This window comes from Macrosteles quadrilineatus, unplaced genomic scaffold, assembly GCF_028750875.1.
Source record: "Macrosteles quadrilineatus isolate MER2022 unplaced genomic scaffold, UCM_ALF_1.0 Scaffold_4__1_contigs__length_99947679, whole genome shotgun sequence".
Classification (NCBI taxonomy): Eukaryota; Metazoa; Arthropoda; class Insecta; order Hemiptera; family Cicadellidae; genus Macrosteles; species Macrosteles quadrilineatus.
The window spans coordinates 33,861,575-33,882,792 of record NW_026542597.1 but is presented as its reverse complement, the minus strand read 5'-3'; the positions used below and the strand labels follow the sequence as shown (position 1 = coordinate 33,882,792).

The following is a 21,218-nucleotide window of genomic DNA, read 5'->3' as shown; positions in this document are numbered from 1 at the left end:
TTTGCGGCCCTAGTAATAATTTAGCGTAAGAACCTGCTCGGTCCCCAAATGACGATGACAGTTGGCATGGCCGGCAAAACGCAACTTTCAGCCACCAATTAACGCATGTAAAACAGCTAAAAACATCATAGTGTGGTGAAAAAGTTATTAAATTTATTGATGCAGCATGCAATATTACCGATTATTTTTCTACAAAATCAGCTGACAGGGCATGTATTGGCCATTGGGGTGATATTAGTGAGGTCAGGGTGTGCGCTGAAAAGTGGGTGGGGGAGCGGGGAGGGGTGGCGGCAAACTTTGTTGCCTAGAGGCGGCTGATACCTAAAAACGTCCCTGAGTATGGAGCTTCAGTACCTGAGATCCCGGGTTCAAATCTTGCCAATCATGAATTACCTTGTAAAGATTATTCTAACTTTTACCTAAAAGCGAAAGTAAGCCTCAAAAACCAGACCAAGTTTCACTACTAGTAAAACTATTGTTGCAGAACTAGAATGTTGATGTAATTCAAAGTTTAAGATGAGGTCTGATGAACATTAAACTCTCCTATTAGTAAATAAATAAGTTTTTATTCTCGTTTTAAATATTACAATTACATTTCTTACCCTACAGTTAACGCTACAACATGACGAACCTAGTTATCTATATCTTTGGATTCTGCATATAAAAAGACAACAAAATCTGTGGTGTACAGTTCAGTTTTGTAGTCTTTGCTGAATGAAGACGCCTTGACTGTTAATCTGGAAGAAAAGAACATTTTTTAACCTCATATTTATGAAACATTCAATCTATTATATAAATATTATTATTAAAACAAACATTAATTTGTGGTTGTTACTAAATTTTTTAGGTGGAACAAAACTAATACATTCAAATAGATTTGTGTTCATAAATATACAACTATGGCATAGTATACATTCGTGATGATATTCTTGATATACATGTTTTGCAGTTGTGCTGTCAATAAATTTATATATTTATTAGGGATGGACGAGATTAGATTTTTAGTTCAAGACGAGGTGAGACATGATTTTTTATCTCTCATAAAATTTTGAGACGGGATTTCCTTTCTCATACATAACGGGAAATGCATGTTCGACATTTTTACCTGATTTTGTAACATTGGCAGATGACCGTTTAAATTAAAAAATAATAATACTAGGCAAGAATATTTAAAATTTTTTATTAATAAACATCAGTATAAAAAAATGTATATTAATTATGCCTAACTTATTAATAATAACACTTACACTTAGGAAACATGGTGTAATCAGATAGGATATAGTTAAAATTATCCTAAAATAAAATAAATCATAAAATAAAAGCAGCATACACTTAACAAAACATGTCAAATGATAAAACAATTAAAGTAATATTTACATGTAAGGAATTAGTTAAATAAGAACGCCTTCGCAAAGGAAATGCAACTACAACACGCTCTTGTATTGCGAGTATTGCATTGACTTTCTGCAGGCGTTTTTTTTAAAATCTCGTCTTTAAAAAAATTTGATAAAGAAATTCTTGTCTTGTTGGAACGAGATCAAAAATTTCGAGACTTGTCTCTCCCTAATTTCAAACAAATATATCATTACCTTAGGGATGGACGAGATTGGATTTTTAGTGCGAGACGAGACGAGACGAGATTTTTTATTTCTCATAAAATTTCGAGACGAGATCGAGACGGGATTTCCCTTCTCATACACAACGGGAAATGCACGTTCAAAATTTTTACCTGATTTTGTAACATTGTTAGATGACTGTTTAAATACAAAAATAATGATAATAGGCAAGAATATTTACAATCTTTTATTAAAAAACATCAGCATAACATTTTTTTATTAATCACGCCTAACTTATTAAAAATGCCTACGATTAGAAAACATAGTGATATCAGTTAGGATAGAGTTCAACTTATCCTAAAATAAAATAAATCATAAAATAAAAGCAATATTAATTTTTATAAAATAGTTACTTGTTTGACTTTTTATAGTACGGTACAGTAATAAAACATTCCTCACACTGCTTACACTTAACAAAACTTCTCAAATGTTATTAAAGTAATATTAAAATAATTAAAGTAATATTTACATTTAAAGAATTAATTAAATAAGAACGCCTTCGCAAAGGAAACGCAACTACAACACGCTCCTGTATTGCGGGTATTGCATTGACTTTCTGCAGGCGTTTTTTATTTTTTTTATTTTTTTTTATTCTCGTCTCGATAAAAATCTCGGCCAAAAAGAAATCTCGTCTCGTGTAACGAGATTTAAAATTTCCCGAAAATTTCCCGAAATTTCGAGACTTGACCATCCCTACATTACCTTTAAGTAGTATGGTTTGTAGGCTAATGATTTTAATCAAGTTTAAAATTAACTATAACTTGTCTTATACCTGTAAATGCCGCTTATGTCAAAGTACTTCATCACGTAGAGTATCCCTTGCCCATCTTCAATCCTAATCCGCAAAGGTACATCTGAAAGCAAAAAGAGAATAACACCTTGCCTTAGAGTATGTTTAAAAAGTTCTAACTTTCTCAACAGATCTATTAAAAAGTAACTGGTAAATGGTAACCTTGTATTGGCACAAAAAAATCAAAGTTAGACGCAAACTATGAAAACAATCAGCTGGTCAGTCAATCTGGTTGGTAAAATACAATTTCAATGGATTGTTGACATTACATTTACTAATGCACCTTTAATTTTCTATGTTGTGTACAGTTTATGTGAAACCAAGCCTCGCTTATCCTTATATTATGGAAAATTATAACTTTTCAAACGTAACAACTGCTGGATTAGTTTTGTTTGGATCATGATATTTGATGTATATATAGAATGTGTGGCTCTACCCTTTTTATACTAGTTTTCAAAATCCAAAGCAAAAAAAGAACCCAAAATATTTTTCTAGCCTCAATAAATAAGAGATAAGCTGTAAGCGAGATGCATTTGCATTGATGCTAATCCCTGGGACATAATAACAGAACACAGATTATTTTAAGAATCGTAGAGATTTTCTTAGTCAACCACGTCGTTGTCAGAATTAACAGGCCTTATGCCCTAACGTTGAATATAGTACTCAGTAATCAATATCTAGGCTGGGACTGAAAAAGCATTCACTAAGGACGCCTTTTCTCAGTAAAGGCAAAATTACTTATATAAATCTCCAACGGATGACATGGTTGACACAGAAAATCACTACCTACTAAAATACTAGCCACAAAAACCTACAAATGAAGATAAAACTATTTTAAACAGAACCAAAAACAGTTTGTAGAAGTGTGACTAAACAGAGCCTTTCTATTGTATATTTCTCCCTTACACTGATACGATACCTTGTTCGTTATCAGTTATGTCAAACACGCTGTGCGTCAAAAGCTCGTCGTGCAGCCCTAGCGGTTGCAGTATAGCCAGCTCTTGGTACGGCTGAAGCATTGCGCTTGAGAGGGTGAGCGGAATGTAGCGGACAAACTCCGCTACCACGGCGTTCCCAGCGCAGCCTCCCCTCCACTCCTCACATACCCTGATGCACGACCTGTCACAACATGTTGAGAGTGTGTTACAGTCGAATTTCATTATCTCTAAACTCACAATACCACAATTTGTCTTTGAATTGTGGAGCTCCTCAGTAGACGCCCTCTGGTTTGCATCCGTTTGGTCTTGTTTTGGATGACGATTTACTTTTGACTATGGATACACCTAGACATTCCAAAAATGAGGTTAAATTAGTAACTTAGTTTGCTGCTACAGGGAAGTTAATAAAGGGTGTTTTTATTAAAATGTCAATAGATTAGCAAGTATGAAATGAGAAAAAAATTTATAAACTTTATCAAAATATATCCATAAAAAAGCAAACAACAACAGTTTATTTATTCTCAATAAAAATAACATGGGGATTCCTCCCCTACTATTTAGTGTACAACACTATGTACTAAATTATTTGCTTTTGTTAACCCACCCATCCCTGCATGGGTTAAGCTCTACGAAATGGTTTGGAAATTGCAAAGTTTTATATTTCGAGGGTTACATAAAACCCCGTCCCCGATCACACTAGTTCACAAACTGGTTTGATTAAACGTAGGTTTTTACATTTGTACAAGATTTTATCAATTATAGTCTAACATACTAACAGACATATTTTATATACAAATTTGAACGGAAGGGCCTCGGAATTTTTTGGCCTCTGGGGGCTTAAAACAAAAAAGCAAATCGGTCTTGGGACTAGGTCTTACACGAGACCTACGTTAATAGCTTATTCCCTATCATAGAAATAAGAAGTTAAGAAATCTCACCTAGTAAAGTGGTCCCAGTACGAGTCAGGACAGGGAGTTTTGAGGCAGTGAAAGCTACCAGGAGTGTTCATACAGGTCTCCTCTTCCTTGCAAGCGTCATCTCGGATACATTCATCTACATCTGAAATGTATAAGTTTAAACATTTTATCATGAGTATATTTTTGAAGTTCTGACAAGCGTGATGCTGAAACTACCAAATGTTAGGAGCGAATGTTAAGTTACCAAGGCAGTAGTTCCAACTATTAAGTTAGACGTTTTAGGCAACTTAAATAGTAAAAAAAAATCCTTTAAGTTGAAAATTGAGAAATTTTTTTTACTAGTGAATCTACAGTTATGGTTGAAATTATCACATTTTTGATTGGCAGGACTTGAACTTGAACCTTCCCAAACCAAAGTCCTGTGATAACCACAATTCTGGCCTTGTTCCACCAAATTTTGTTATTTATTAATATTACAAAACTAAGACCTCTTACATTCTTGGAACTAGGATTATATTCAATTTTAAATTACCTTTAGACTACATTCAGTGTTAATGAACATTGTTAAATTTTAAAATTTTTCTGTGATTGTGAAAAGCTGTAAGATAAGTAAGTATAGCCTACTCACCAACACAATCATCATTTCTCCACACAAGCCCGGGTTTGCAGCTAACTGAGGTTTCTACCGGAGCTTCCAGGAACTGATAATTACTGTCCATGTCTTCCTCTACGTAGTCATCGTCTGGCTCTTCCATGTCCAGCTCTCCCCAAGCTGAAATATTAGTAAACAATTTTTACTGGAGAAAATAATTTTTTTAACTGCCTTGACAAGCTACAGTAGAATCCCTCTTATCCGGACTTCTCGGGGCTGAGGCCAGTCCGGATAACGGGTTTTCCAGTTAAACCGACGTCCCCAAAAACTCTGTTTACTGTGATATTCTGCTTAAATTTAGGAGAACATTGTATTTAGACATGTGATCACTGGTCTTAAATCTTTCCCACGAGAACAGTCTTTTCAGTACTGCAAACTTCCTACCGATCTTGTCTGTTTAAACCAATGTGCTGATAAAAATTGTCCGGTTAAAGAGATGTAATTTCCGCCGAGTGTAGTCCGGTTAAACCGATGTCCGGTTAAAAGGTGCCCGGATAAGAGGGAGTCTGCTGTAGTTTGCTCGAATTTCAAATCTACATCACAAATATTTTTAGAAAATTTGTTAGTTAAAGAAAAATTGAACTCAAACATTTTATGACTAGATTTTGAATAACATAATCATTTGGCTGAAAAGCTAAGCAGGTGTGTCTGAGGAAGTCATTTATACGACATCCTCTCAGTTTATTTGAAGTCCAGTTATTCAATGTCAGTTTACAGCCTACTGTTTGCTCCTAATTACCTTTACATGTGAGCCCAGAATGGCTGAGTGCCAACTGAGGAGGACACGAGCAGTAGAAACTTCCTCGAGTGTTGTGGCACATGTGAGAGCAGGGTTTGCCTTCCAGACACTCGTTTATGTCTGCAATCACACACTATATGAATCATACAGCTAGAGTTTCAATAGCATTTGTGTATTAAGAAAGCAAAGTACGTCATTGCCGTTTGAGAACTGTAGATGTTCTGCCATTGCGACAGCGTCAATGACTGTCTGTGCTCACAAAACACACAAGATTTTTCCTACCACCATAATAAACTCAATATAGCACATAGAGATTAACTTTTTGGTTAAGTATATAAAAATGAAATTAAGGTTATATGTTTGATTTTTTAGGTTATGTTTTGCTTACTAAATGTTAGTGTTTTATAGAAACGCCATCAATGAAATTGGCTGATTTAGTGATTTAACAAGTGGGAATGGTGTTAGGGGAAAGATATGGGTAAAAAGAGAAAATCAGTTTTAGAAACAATCAATACTTCAAAAGGCCAAAGTATTTTTGTAAACAACATTTCTCAGATACCAATCAATGAATTGCAATAAGATTCAAAAACAGTTTCTTTGTAGGTTGTAGATGTGCTATTATTAAGTAATGCTTATAGATAAAGATAAACATTCTATTTTCTGCTGGTAAAAAAAAGAAGTAGTAAATAACTCACCGACACATTTTGCTCTGTTTGGTGATAGTCTAAAACCGGACTGACAAACACATTGGTAAGAACCAAACTGGTTTTCACACACTTGGTTGGAATGGCAGGTTTTCTTAATTTCCTTACATTCGTCAATATCTAGAAAAAAGAGTAAGATTAAGTCAAAGTCAAGGCTGAAGAGTAGAACAATAAATATTGAGTTTATATAAATAAAGAAAGAAGAATGCCAACATTGTTTGTTGCTGACTTATGAAACCTATACTGAGTGCAAAATCATCAAATGGATCTTGGTAAAGTTGAGGCTCTATGAAAAGGCAAAATCCACTTTCATATCAAAGAATAGTTACAAACAGCATTTGTGTATTTAGGAACAAATAATGAAAAATCCTTCTTTATTGAGGCGTACTTAGGACCTCATGATCCTTTCTTACAGTTAACCTCTAAAAACTAACAATAATAATAAAGCATTAACAAAATAAAACAACAAAGATAACAATAAAGAAATATGTGTCAGGCCTAATGAACGCCACGGACATCCGGTCAGGGTAATATTCTTTCAGCGCCACCGTCAGTCGGGATCGGTTTTCTAAAGATTTAATGGGATAAGGTACAGAGTATAAATAGAGGCAATTCAAAGTATATATTGGAATAAAAAAGAAGTTCCAAAGACTCAGTAAAGTAGTAAAATTTACTAACCAGTGCAATGGTGGTACTGGGGGTCCAGCTTAAAGCCCACAGGGCAATTGTTGTTACGATACTTTTTAGACATTTCAGACGATACCTCAAAATCAAATTGATCATTTTCTGGATTGTATTTACTTGCCACTTCATCTGTAGACAATCTTTCTACTAAGTACCTGAAAAATGTCAATTAATTTTGATTTGTATCTACTGTTGGCATGATTATTTTAACTGATGGTTAAACAATGCTTAATTGGAGTTGCAATCAAATTTCTACAAGTACACAAGACGCTCTGGGATTTAAATTTTAAAAGGGATTTATTTTGAATTTTGATACTAGGAGGTATCAAAATCTTTAATAGAGTTAGCTGAAAAAATGAAAAATTATGGCTAGCACAGCCATAGTTGGTGGTGGATAGCACGGTGGTTAAATTTAAATTGTTAACTTCAAAAAAATTTAGGTTGCAGGTTTCATCCTGATTAAGGATTAATTTTGAAACTAATTTGTCATTGAGCTTTAAATAACCATGATTCTTTTTAACAACAGATTAATGTTGCATAGTTATTAAAAACAAAATGTAATACTGTAGTTATTTGTGCAACTAGTGAGCAAAGGGAGCAATTGACTCACTCGAGAGAAATACTTACGAGGAATGGTTTCTCGAGTGAGGCAATTGCAGTTTGGACTCGAGTTGCACATTATATTTTCCTACAGTTACCATAAAACAAATAAATTGGTAAAGAAACGTGACATATTTTTACACAGAAGTGAACTTTTAATATGACATTTTTAATGATACAACAGTACAACAGCTGACCAGCTGATTTACAGCCAGTGCTTCCAACGTATTTCGTGTGCATACGACCTTGTCTGCATGTTACACGCTCACTATTTCTGCCTTCACGTTGCAAATCTGGAGTGAGTGAGACAAAGTAATTATAGTGAGACAATGTGACAACATTGTCTCACTGATGAGCCGATTGGCCACTTTGCTTTCTCAAATCAGTGAGAGAACATGTACATTGTTAGGTAACTCTAGGAAAAATCATTTCTTAAGGTTAACATACACAGTACAATTTCCAAACCTATTTTTAACCCACAAGTTTGAAACAGATTTTTTTCAGTGAGTTGCGTACTGTGTGTGAGCATTGTTTTGATTTTTTATCCCATATAGCTCACTAAAAATATAGAGTGGAAACTAATACTGGTACGCTGTAAAATTATGACCATTCTTAATCCCTTTATAACTAATGTTAAACTTTAATCCTGGAAAGACAGCTTATCTCTGACAAAGAACACTCACGGTACAGTATCTCTTGAAGCATCAAACAGAACGGTTCTGTTCCAATGGAACGGAACCTTTTCTCCGTCAACGTCCAAAGCACTACTGGCCGCAGTGTACACAGCGTTGAGAGCTGTCTTCACATAGTCCTCTACAAACACACCAACATTAAACTACTTGCTTATCTAAGGAATCTCAATACAAATTTTACAAGTTTAAATAAAATATAAAAGTCTTAAATCCATCTACAGTAGACCCCCTATTAACCGACCCCAACGGGACTGGACCTAGGTTGGACAACTCAAAAGATTGGTTAAAATGGGTAATCACTAAACATTAAAAAAAGGTGCTATAATCATTTGAAGTTATGTGTATATTTTTTACAAAACAAACTACAGTACAATCGTTTCGTTTTTTCTTAAGTGTTGACAATAGAAAATCAGAAGTAAACCCAAAACACGGTTTGTCCAATAATTTCAGTGGAAACAACATCCTGTGGAGTTTATCGTGTTGTTCCCATTGTCCAGGGTGGGAGCGGAAATTCATAGAATGCGGCGGTTATACCAAACTGCTCTCAAAACACAGTCGGTTACAACAAACTGTAATATTTTACGAGCGAGGGCGTAAAATTATCGGTTAATGGTCGGTTTAGAGGGAGTCTACTGTACATAAATAAAATAACAGTTTTGTCTGTACATTGCGTAGAATCATGAAGTTTTTTGTTATTTTTACGATTTTACGCGGTGATTTAAAGACACTTTTTCAACTTTTACCTGAGTAAGGATCCACCATCACGGAGGATGTAGGCTGTAACAGTGGAACCTCCCCCACCACCTCGATGTCCACCTTGAGGGCTCCCTTCTTATCGACACCTTTGCCAATGTGCTTAACCATCAACTCCTGGCCTGTTGGACAAAGGTTTACGAGTTAGAATCTTGCTAAAGTTATACTTTTTGTTGTAACAAGTTTTACAGGAATTTTGGATGTTGACCTTCTTATAAAAAGTTGGAGTTGATTAACTAAAATAAGAAACCAGGCAACATTGGAAATACAACAATTCCAGGAAACCCACGTCCCAACCAGTCCAAACTCCATACACTGTCAGTCTTATGGTTCAAGATGTGCTGGAAACGAGCCGCCCACGCTCTCAACCTGTGCCGCAGGGCCTCGTGTGTAACAACGTCCGTGCAGTGACTCTTTGTGTATAAACTTTTGTATATTAGGATAGGAACTTTTGTATAGTAGGATGTAAATTACAACATAGAAAAGAGACCTCTGAAGATGCCCCTTGTGCCGAAAAGTGCATAAGAAAAATACTGTAACACTTCAAGAACTCAAGGCAACTAAATATAAAACAAAAAAAATTACTAAAATCAAATGTTTATTGTGTTGCTCGGCTTTAAGAACTAACTATATTGATCAACGATTACCAAGTTCTTAAGTTACTTATTATGCTCTTATCGTATTTGCATTGTACTTTCCCTCTTTTAAAGTGAGCTCATCCCTTGCATTGACAGATAAATTCTATATTCAGTTGCCCCTGGAAATGGTAAATACAACAAGCCTTTTAAGCAACCACAATCTACAAAATAAATATTTAATAAAATACCTGTGGCAAACTGAAACCTAGACTCTTCAGTGAAGTTGCCACTGTTGAAGGCTTGGCCATGGGGTTTACCTCTTCCCGATGCTGGATTCCATGAGAGAGGTGGCATCAAAAACGTCAGGTAAGGAAACCAACTAGCCTGAAATGGAATGTAATAGTCTAATAGGGTTAAAGTATTTTAAAAGCAATATGACCAAATAACTAACAGCAATATAATCATGGAATGAAAAAAATTAATTAGAAATAAGTTGCACCCCTTTAATGGACAATTTGATTTGATCAAATTGCTAAAAATAAAAGATTAGTGAGACAGAGCATTAGTATGTTTTAAAAATCACACTAATTTGTGTGGATTTAGCTAAAAAAACAAACAAAAAACATTACTGCTATTTATGGGATAAAATAATATTTAAAAAAAAGTTTTCATTAAAATTTTATTTTTAGATTAAGAAAAACAGGTAATTCCAAATATTATGTTGTTTCTCTAAATATTTCATACTTCTTGAAGCTAACAACTAACTATACAAAAGACAAATTCAACTTTAACAATGAAAATGGAAAGATTTTAGCTCTGAGAATCATACATAACTGAAATTAATAAACAAAATATAGGCATTTGTATCCTTACTTTATTTCTAAAACAGGTTTTAATAAAGACTTTAACTACCACATATTGTGGAATATTTCAATAGAACTTTAAGTTTGTAGCTTAAAATAGGAGAATGGATTTAGTCATAGTCTTACCTGAGCTTTGAGAATGTCTTTCACAGTTGCCGTCACTCTCCGTTTGGGCCCATCCTGTTGAATTTGAGCGTCCAAGTACATGTCCTCCACTCGCCGACCGTTCACTTCCCCCCTGATACGGAGGGAAGCAGACTTTTGAGCCGCAGTTTTACCTACATCCAACGGAGCCTCACACTCTTCCATCACACACTTCTCTATCTGGAAACCAGATGTTATGTCTTCTCTAAGACTGTTAATAATTCATTTATACCTACTTTTACTATCATATGTTTTTCTATTGTTTTTTGTTTTGTAAACATTCATGAATTAGATTTTGTGTTGAGTTAATATGCGTGCATTTATTAATTATTTTGTAATTAATAAGAGTCATTTTAATTGGCGACGAGTGTGAAAATCAACTAGCCACTGAAAAATTCAACACATTTACTTTTCAAAATTACTTTCAATTTCTAGTTTCAAGATACATTAATATTTTATACAGTTCAAACTATAATGGATGCACAAAGTTTACCTTCCTTCTAAACACATTCAATGAACAACAAAAAGCACTTGTACGTGAGATGTCAAACATGTTTCAAGCTCAAATTCAAATGATTGTTACATCAATTGGAAAACCTAGAGAAGAAAGCTGTCAATCTACTATGTCAAATGTTGCTACATTCAAAAACTTCAATGCCAAACAAGAAAAGTTTACCAGCTATTTAGAACGTTTCGAAAACTATTATACAATGAAAGGTTTGACTGATAAGAAGAAAATTGCTCAGCTCTTGTGTAATTCTATAGGTAGTGAACATTATAACAACCTATCTGCATTTTTGGGCCCAGACAAGCCACTCAAATCATTAGATTATGAAACTCTGTTGAATGACTTCAAGAAACTATTGATTCCAAAGAAAAGTGTTGTTGTTGCTCAACATTATTTCTTAAATATCTTTCAAAAAGAAAACCAGTCAATTTCAGAGTTTGTGGCTGACCTCAGACGTGATCTTCAAGAATGTGAATTTGCAGTTGAATGTTCCAACGATGAATGTGGAACATCTGTGTCAATTGCTGATGTTTTCTTCCGGGCACAGTTCATACAAGGATTGAAGGACAATTGGCTTAGGGAACACCTTTTACAATCCGTTTACACAAAGTTTGATGACATTCTAGAGAAAGCTATTGCCCTTGAAGCATCAAAGGTTGAAAGCAAGGAATTTCACCAACATGCATGTTCTAACAACTTTAATATGGATTCGGCTGGAGTGCACAAAATTACAAGGTCTTCCAGACGATCCCACCAGTTCTCTAACAATCGCACATCCAACAAGACATCTCTCAACTGGAAACAACGTTCAAATGACAAAAGACCTGACTTCAATGCTCTCGGAATAGAAAGCCTCTGTCTTAGATGTGGAAGTAACAAACACATTGCTGCAAATTGTAACAGACACAAGTATAAACTCCAATGTGGAGAGTGTTTAAAACGAGGACATGTCTCTGCGGTCTGCATAACTACACTGATGTCAAGGACTAAGAAATCAACATCAAGGTTAAATTCAACCAACAACCTACATTCAGGATCAAATGATGACGATTATTCTAGTGACGACTCTTCTGATTACGGAGTGCACAAAATTGATTCGATCTACCAGAACTTTGATGTCGTAGATTTATTTGAAGTTGGATATGATTCAGACAAGGACATTGTTTCTGTCACTATAAATGGAAGATTACAATGTTTTGAAGTTGACAGTGGGGCTAAATTTTCTCTCCTTGCGAAGAATGACTTTGAACGTCTACATCTGAACGTACCTGTAGAACCATCAAGACTAGCTTTCCGTTCTTACTCTGGAGACATAATCAAACCAGAGGGAAAGGTATCAGTTTCTGTATCATACAAGGGTAAACAGTTCAAAGGTGACCTTCACATCGTCCCTTCAGGTCATGATGCACTTCTAGGGCGCCAATGGATCCGAGGACTGGGTATTGAACTGTGTGAAATTGACGCTGAAATGAACCGACCAGCTACTACCCTTCAATTACAACCAGTAAATTCAGTTGAGTTTGAAAAATTTGCGCCAATTTTCGAGCCAAAAATTGGATGCGTTCCAAACTTTACAGTATCATTACATCTTTGATCAGGAGCAAAGCCTATTTTCAATCGTGAACGGAACGTACCTCATGCTCTTATTGATCAGGTCAACAAGGAACTAGATTTACTTTAACCCTTACCGCTCGTATGTCGCGGTGGCCGCGACATCCATTTTTGACGCTTCCACTTGAATGTCGCGGCTGCCGCGACATTGTTTTAAACGACTCTAAACTCACTTTATATAGTGCAGAAATGTTTAAAATGATAAGAAAGACTGATCAATGGTTTTCTCAATTTATTTTAGCTGCCCTTGGATCAAAGAAAACAACCATGAACGATTTAGTTGGCTTTGAAATAAGTTTGGTCGCCGTGGAAACCAAAAATTCCAAAAACTCAAATTTTAGAAATTTACATACCTATTTTATTCATAATAATACAAGTAAATGTTTATGTAATTGATATTTTTTGTTTGTATTTACATAAGGAATGTAGGCCTAAATAATATTTTTTCAATACTTTTTTTATATTTTTATTTTGCCTAAATATATGGGTGAATTTCAAATTGTGGGAAAAATTTAGTCCCACCAATTTTTCAACCATTTTTGATTTTATAAAAATAAAAATTAAATTTGTCATACATAGCATATAATAACAGCTACCATATAAATGCATAAAATATAAACAAAAATGATTTTAATAATATGAAAAATATTCCCAAAGAGTGTTTTAAACAGATCGCTAACGGTCCCGAAGTGCAACATGGCTGATTGAAGATTGCAAATATATAAAATAAATACAAAAATAAAATGTAATAACAACTTTAAGATAACCGTTGAATATGGATCTTTTAATTCATCAGGTTATTTTAAAGCAAACGAAAATATGAAACAGCATTTTTTAATTACATTTGAATGTCCCGCTATCTCAATTTAAATTTCCCGCACTTTTTAAACTTGCCGCCATTACTCACTCTGCGTCTCACAAGAAGCACCCTCTTCACCAGTGATTGCAGTTTGTTTAGTGAAGTGAAATCGTATGCTATTCTTTCAGTTAATCTTCGTGTTTACCAGTTTATCATCAAAAATCAAGGTAAGTTCTACTCAGTATGTTAATTAAGCAACAGATCGCTAACGTGCATAACTTTTAACTTTTCAGATGAACATTAACGAAAACGCCGTAATGTAAGAATACGTAGTGAACAACATAACCTCAAAGTTTGTTTTCCCGCCACAATGCTCGTATTAAGGCGCTAGTTACTAGAACAACTAAATTTCACAGATCGCTAACGAACAGCTCGCTAACGTTTTCAATCTGTTTAACTGTCGCTAACGTTAGCGATCTGTCCGATAACGTTAGCGATCTGTCTGCTGATGTTAGCGATCTGTCTACTATTGTTAACGAGCTGTATAATTGTTACAAGAATGACGTTATGTTTTAGTAAGTTTACGTTTTAACAGTATTGCACAATGTTTACATTAAATCTCTCTTAGCCTAAATATTTCTCAAGTTTATTTTTATCCCTTCAATTAGTTTATATCATGGTCGTACTATGCTATCATGCAGCTAAGGACGTGATCGTGACCCTTTTCTTCACGTAGCGATACATTGTTATTTAAAAATATTTCAGATTTTGTACCATATTATTTTACATGGAATTCGAAGTCTATTAAATTAGGTATCAAAAGTAGTCTTTCGGTGTTTTTTGAAATTTTTTCAACTGATTATGAAATTTTGCGTCTCTTCATTGTTGGTACCAATTATGGTGTCACAGTGGTGGTTCATGCCGTTTTTAGTTAACATTATCATGCTAACATAACAAAGCAAGTACACTTTTCTAATCTGTGAATTAATTAAAAACAACTTAATGTAATGACACTGTTTGGATGGTTAAATATTTCAAAATGATTTATTGTTTTCACCGTATTTCCCAATTTTTTATTAATGCTGGAATGATATCAGGTAAGTTTAAACAAGTGAGTATTGCGATTTTGTATCTTGTTTTCAGACTTGCTGGTAAAGTTTGCAGCAATGGCGAAGAAGGTGAACAATAAACATATTCAGAATTCGGAAAAATATGAGCGACAAAAGAAATTAGCAGCAGAGAGACAGCGTCGGTTCAAGGCCAAAATGACCGAAGAGCAGCTAGAAAAGAAGAGAAAAAGAGACAGAGATAGACTAAAACGGTTGAAAGAAGAAAAGAAAATTAAACCGATAAAAGAAATGAAGCCGTCTGAGCAAAAGAAAATAAGAAAGCAATGGCAAAAGTATTGTACGACGTACAGGAAGAAACAAAGAGCTTTGAAAAATGTCTTAAATCAAACCCCTCCATCTTCTGCGAATGAGGAAGAGAATCCCGAAATAGTAGTTTCAAGACAGAAAGAAAAAGGGCGAAAACAGGTTCGTCGAGATAGAGCTAAGGCATATAGGACAATAAACAAGCAGGCGGATGAAATTAAAAAGTTGAAACGGAAAGTAGAAAAATTCAAAAAACGACTGCAAAGAGAGATCAAAAATAAAACTAATTCACCGGGTTCGCCATCTCCGAACAAGAAAGTTAAAGAATTGATTGGAACCGAACGTGTTTCGCCTAAAGTTAAAAAACAACTTTATGTTGGATTCACATTGCAAAAGCAACTGAAAAACCAGATAGCAGGGGTCAATCCTAGAGCGAAAGAAAGACAGATTATGACTAAAGTAATAGGCACAAAAATCTTGAAACGGTATAGAGTCCAGACATATTTGAAAAACATTGTTTCTTATAAACACAATCAACGAGCAAAGAAAGAGGTTTATGGTCAAACAGTTGATATAACTTACACAAGAAAGCAGCATGAGACTGTACGAGTTAAAGAGGCATTGACGTTAAGGCGATTTTTTGAAGATGACCTAGTTTCAAAGATGTGCCCCGGTAAAAAAGACTTCGTACGAAATGGGAAAAACAAGAAACAACGCCGTATTTTGCTAGACAACATGAAGAACTTGTATACAAAATTCTGTAAAGAAAATCCAAACATTAAGATAGGATATACTACGTTTGTAAGATCTCGTCCGTTTTGGGTGACTCGCCCCAAAGCTAGAGACAGAGAAACATGTGCCTGCGTCATCCATGAAAATTTTGAATTCCTGGTTTCTTCATTAAGTTCAGCAAATGTTATCAAAGAAAAGAGTGGCCGAGATGTACTTAAATCCCTTGTTTGTTCCTCGAGGAATGAGAAATGCATGTTAAAACAATGCAAAGAATGCAAAAACAATGATATTGAATTTAATGTAAATGACAGCGAAGCAAACGTGAAGTACTCCAAGTGGAAAAATATTCAAGAAGAAAGGACCATTAAGGGGGCAAAGAAGAATATTAAAAGAACTGTTAAGGAGGAAATAGTGGCTCCAGTTTCAGAACTCATTGACATGTTTCAGAAAGCACTGCCCATATATAAAAAACATGTTTTCAGCATGCTTCACCAGGCCAACAAACTGAAAAAGGTTAGAGAAAACCTTAAGGAGGGAGAGATTTGCTACAAATAGATTTCTCCCAAAACTACATTTGTAAATTGGGAACCGAAGTCCAATCTATGCATTTTGGTGCTTCGAAAAAACAAGTGTCATTACATACCGGTGTAATGCACTACATTTCTCAAGGAGAAGTAGTCTGCAAATCCTTTTGTACGGTTGCTGATAATTTGGAACACCAATGTCACGCGGTTTGGGCCCACATGCGACCAGTGCTGGAGGATGCAGCTGAAAGGCTCCCCTTAACCCACACCGTCCACATATTTTCCGATGGTCCATCGTCACAGTACAGGAATAAGGGCAACCTGTATTTAATGAAAGAAATGTTACCTAATTTTTTTAAAAACTTAAAGGTTTTTACCTGGAACTTTTCTGAACCGGGACACGGTAAAGGGTCGATGGACGGAGTAGGTGGGTCAATTAAAAGGACTGCAGACGACTATGTAAAGCATGGTAATGACATATCTTCGGCAGCAGAGTTAGTTAGAGTATTAAGTAAGAATAGCTCTGTAATGCTCGCCGAGGTGTCAAACGGCGAGTTCGTGGAGATGAAAAGCCTACTCCCCACTAATCTTATTGCCCTAAAAGGTATCATGGGAGTGAGACAAGTAAGCTGGAACAGCAGGGGATTTATGTTCGGATCAAAACTGTCTTGCTTCCAGTGCTTAGACACATCAAAGCCGTGCAAGCACTATCACTTAATGGAAATTCGAGACAACGTGACAAAGTCTTCTACTTCCAAGAAAAGAGCTGCTTCTGCTTCACGTACTTCCACACCAAAAACCTTAAAATTGGAAGACGTTTCTTCAGAGGAGGAGTGGTTACCAGAGGTGAAGAAAGAGATGAGCTTGGCTTCCTCTTCTACGTCAAAGAAGAAATTAACAGTTGAAGAGGTTTTTTCTTGTTCAGACGATGAGGAGTTGGTTAAATGTGTACCTGTGCTCAATGAGTCGTCATTGGTAAAAGGCTGTTTTGTCGTTGTTTCTGTGGGAAGTGAAAAGAAAAAGAAAAAACCGCTTAATTTTGTTGCGGTTGTGAAAACAGAAGTTGACAGTGAGGATGAACTGAAAGTGATGTTCATGAAAAACATATTGCAAGATAAGTCAGTGTACGTAATGAACGAAAAAGACGTATCATATGTTTCTTATGATCAAATTGTTGGAGTTCTGCCAAGCCCATCAGTTGTAAAAAAGAGGGGAACCATTATGTATAAATTCAAAAACTGCGTACAACTGTAATGTTTGTTGTTGTTGTCATACTGGTTCTAAAATGAAAATTGTCACCTTCATTTCTAGAATTGTAATTATCTTGTTCTTGTAATCTCCCAAGACTCATTTGTATTTCTTTCTTTTGTAGGATTACTGTTTTGATTTACGTAATACTCCAAATTTTTGTTGCTATTGTTATACTGGTTCTAAAATGAAAACTGTCACCTTCATTTTTAGAATTGTAATTATCTTGTTCTTGTAATCTCCCAAGAGTCATTATTATTTCTTTCTTTTGTAGGCTTACTGTTTTGATTTACGTAATACTCCAAATTTTTGTTGCTATTGTTATACTGGTTCTAAAATGAAAACTGTCACCTTCATTTCTAGAATTGTAATTATCTTGTTCTTGTAATCTCCCAAGAGTCATTTGTATTTCTTTCTTTTGTAGGATTACTGTTTTGATTGACGTAATACTGTAGTTTTGATTGTTTTACTATAGACCGCGACAGATCGCTGACGTCAGTGACAGATCGCTAACGCCGTTACAGATCGCTAACGCCGTTACAGATCGCTAACGCTGACAAAAACTCTTAAAATCCAGTAAAATAGATTTATTTTCATATTTAAGGTTAATAACATGAAATAATTTAATCTGTTCTTACACATAACCTAAAAATCTAATCCATACAAATTTAGATTCGAACATTACTTGAAATTTAAATGTTTTAATCATGCCAGTTGGTTTAATATTCGTCTATTTGTACCGTTTATGTATACATAAAACGTAAAAATGTTTATAATTATATGTAGAATACATTGTTGTAGGTATGTTTTATCCTAAAACTATACTTTTTAAGGTCTAATTTTAAAGAATGGATTTTTATAGATTTTAATAAGAACGTTAGCGATCTGACAAACATCTCTATGTTCGGCCAGTAAAAATTTTAAAAAAAATTGTAAATATTAAAATTAAGCTATGCTAAGGCTGATATTATGTTTGTAAGGTTATTTTATAACAATTAACAAAAAATAAATTTACTTTCTCTATAAAAAACATTAAATTTTTTTTCCCCCATTTTGTCCCACAATTAGATAATAACCCGTATGGATTTTGTAAAAATGTATTTTGCTTTTGTTTATTTATGACCATACCAAAAATAAAATTTTAAAACTAAAATTGTAATTTTATGTTTATATTGTATAATAATTTATGCTGAATAAGAATCAATAGCTCAACCTTATTAAATAACTAATATTAGATAAAAAAAACACTAAAAACCAAAAACATGCCATTTTTCTTTAAATTAAATGCAAGTGTGAGGGAACAGCCATGCAAAATAATTTGAGTGGAAAGGGTTAAAATGAAGGAATCATTTCGCCTGTTACGTCAAGTGATTGGGGGTCACCACTAGTCGTGATACCTAAGGCAGATGGAAGTGTTCGTCTCTGTGTCGACTACAAATGTGGTGTGAATGAACGAATAGTCCAGGCAAACCATCCTATTCGAAGAATTGACGATGTACTCGATAGTTTGAGAGGATCTTGTTACTTTTGCAAACTTGATCTGTACAAAGCTTATCTGCACCTCAAGGTCGACGAAGAGTCCAGTACTATCCAGACAATGTCAACACACCGTGGAACATATCGTGTCAATCGTCTAAGTTTCGGAATAAAGACAGCACCTTCTGAATTCAACCGAATTCTTACACAAATTTTGAAGGGATTGCCTAAAACCGAGGCCTACTTTGATGACATAATTTGCCATGGCTCAACAATGGATGAGTGCAAAAGAAATCTACAGGCCTGTCTTCAACGACTCTCAGACTTTGACTTACACATAAACAAACAGAAGTGTTCATTTTTTCAAGAACAAATAGAATATCTAGGACGAGTGGTGGAGTTAAACAAAATAAAGAAATCTCCTACCAAAGTTCAAGCTGTTAAAGAAATGTCACGTCCATCAAAAGTTGAAGAATTACGACGATTCTTAAGAATGGTTCCTTACTACTCTCGTTTCTTTCCAGATGCTTCAACTGTCACTTTTCCTTTGCGACGTTTGTTACGCAAAAATAAGAAATGGGAATGGACACCAGAATGTGAAAAGGCTTTTCAACGAATCAAAACTGAGCTCTGCAGTAACAAGATACTCGTACCTTTCGATCCAAAACTACCGTTAGTCCTCACCACAGACGCTTCACCTACTGGACTAGCTGCAGTTCTTAGCCACTTTAATAGATGGTACTGAGAGACCAATTGCTTACGCCTCACGTTCACTCACTGATGCCGAATGTAACTATAGTCAACTAGACCGGGAAGCATTGGCCATAGTTTTTGGTGTCTCCCACTTCTATTATTACTTATTCGGAACTCAATTTCAACTTGTAACAGATAATCAGCCCATATCTAGGATCTTCAGACATGACAAGGCTTTACCACAAATGACTTCAGCTCGTTTACTCAGATATGCATCATATCTGTCAGGTTTCAATTACAAGTTGGTGTTCAAAAAGGGCATGGAAAATAAAAACGTGGATTGTCTTTTGAGAGCTCCTCTTACACAGACTCACTCTACTAAAGACAAGAAAATCGGAAAAGAGGTACACCAAATCTGCAGCCAAGTTATTTTTCAAATTTCAAGCCATGAAATCACAGCTGAAATCATTAAGAACGAGACAGCCAAAGATCCAGTTCTCTCTAAGATTTTGAAAGACCTACTCACCAATTCAACTGATTCTGATTTTACGTTGGTCGAAAACATTATTTTCCGGGGAGAAAGAGTTTACATTCCATCACTACTTAGAAACAAAATTCTAAATGAACTTCACGAAAGTCACCTGGGAATCACAAAAATGAAACAGCTAGCACGGCGCTATGTTTACTGGCCAACTATTGACAAGGACATTGAACATCTTGTGAAAGGATGTGAAAATTGTGCACTCACACGGTCAAATCCACCCAAAGCTCCCATCCACCCGTGGGAAATCCCAAAAGAGAACTGGGAAAGAATACACATTGACTACGCAGGACCGTTTCAAGGCTTCAACTTCCTCGTGTGTATTGATGCTAGATCAAAATTGGCGGAGATAAAAGTAATCAAAGATGCACCATCCAGCTCCAATACCATACATCTACTTGAACAGATCTTTGCTACACACGGCTACCCGAATGTTATGGTATCTGACAACGCCTCAATTTTTCAAAGTGATACATTCCAAGCTTATTGCAAATTGCATGGCGTTTTCCAGAAATTCATATCTCCAGGACACCCAGCAACAAACGGCTTAGCAGAACGCTCTGTTCAAACACTAAAGAACCGCCTGAAGTCCACAGCTTCGGAAAACATACCAATGGCAATAAAGGTCCAGAAGATCTTAATGCGGTACCGAGCAACTCCTCTAGCATGTGGCAAATCACCCGCTGAACTTTACCTCCACAGGAAGTTAAGAATACAAATGGATGCCATTTTTCCTAACATACAAAAAGCTTCAACTAGAAATGCTCCTTCTGCACGTTCATTCAATGAGGGGGAGAGGGTTCAGGTTCGTCTCTTCATGAACAACAAGAACGTTTGGGAGTTTGGAGAGGTAAATAAAAAGTTGGGAACTCGACACTACCTAGTTTCCCTTGATACGTCAGGCCGACTTATAAAACGACACATTGATCAATTGCGGTCTACTTTGATACCAAAACCAAAGGTTGTTAGGGCTGGACCAATCCACATATTTGATGTTCCACGGGCTTCTAAACACAGCACCAAAGGAAACACTACGGCTGCTA

At 35.3% G+C, this 21,218-nt stretch overlaps 1 protein-coding gene across 1 annotated transcript in view; it reads right to left on the bottom strand.

The window, feature by feature from the left end:
* Window positions 1-575: 575 nt before the first annotated feature.
* The window catches only part of LOC128992839 (hemicentin-1-like), a 94,098-nt gene continuing 73,455 nt past the window's right edge, over window positions 576-21,218 (bottom strand). Inside the window, exons 51-62 of the mRNA XM_054416582.1 lie at window positions 10,653-10,850; window positions 9,912-10,047; window positions 9,076-9,207; window positions 8,324-8,453; window positions 7,035-7,195; window positions 6,348-6,476; window positions 5,653-5,772; window positions 4,890-5,033; window positions 4,283-4,403; window positions 3,326-3,525; window positions 2,389-2,470; window positions 576-737 (exon numbers count right to left, since the gene is read on the bottom strand). Of these exons, the coding sequence (XP_054272557.1) occupies window positions 632-737; window positions 2,389-2,470; window positions 3,326-3,525; window positions 4,283-4,403; window positions 4,890-5,033; window positions 5,653-5,772; window positions 6,348-6,476; window positions 7,035-7,195; window positions 8,324-8,453; window positions 9,076-9,207; window positions 9,912-10,047; window positions 10,653-10,850 (1,659 nt within the window). The 3' untranslated portion in view covers window positions 576-631. The remainder of the gene's footprint in view (window positions 738-2,388; window positions 2,471-3,325; window positions 3,526-4,282; window positions 4,404-4,889; window positions 5,034-5,652; window positions 5,773-6,347; window positions 6,477-7,034; window positions 7,196-8,323; window positions 8,454-9,075; window positions 9,208-9,911; window positions 10,048-10,652; window positions 10,851-21,218) is intronic.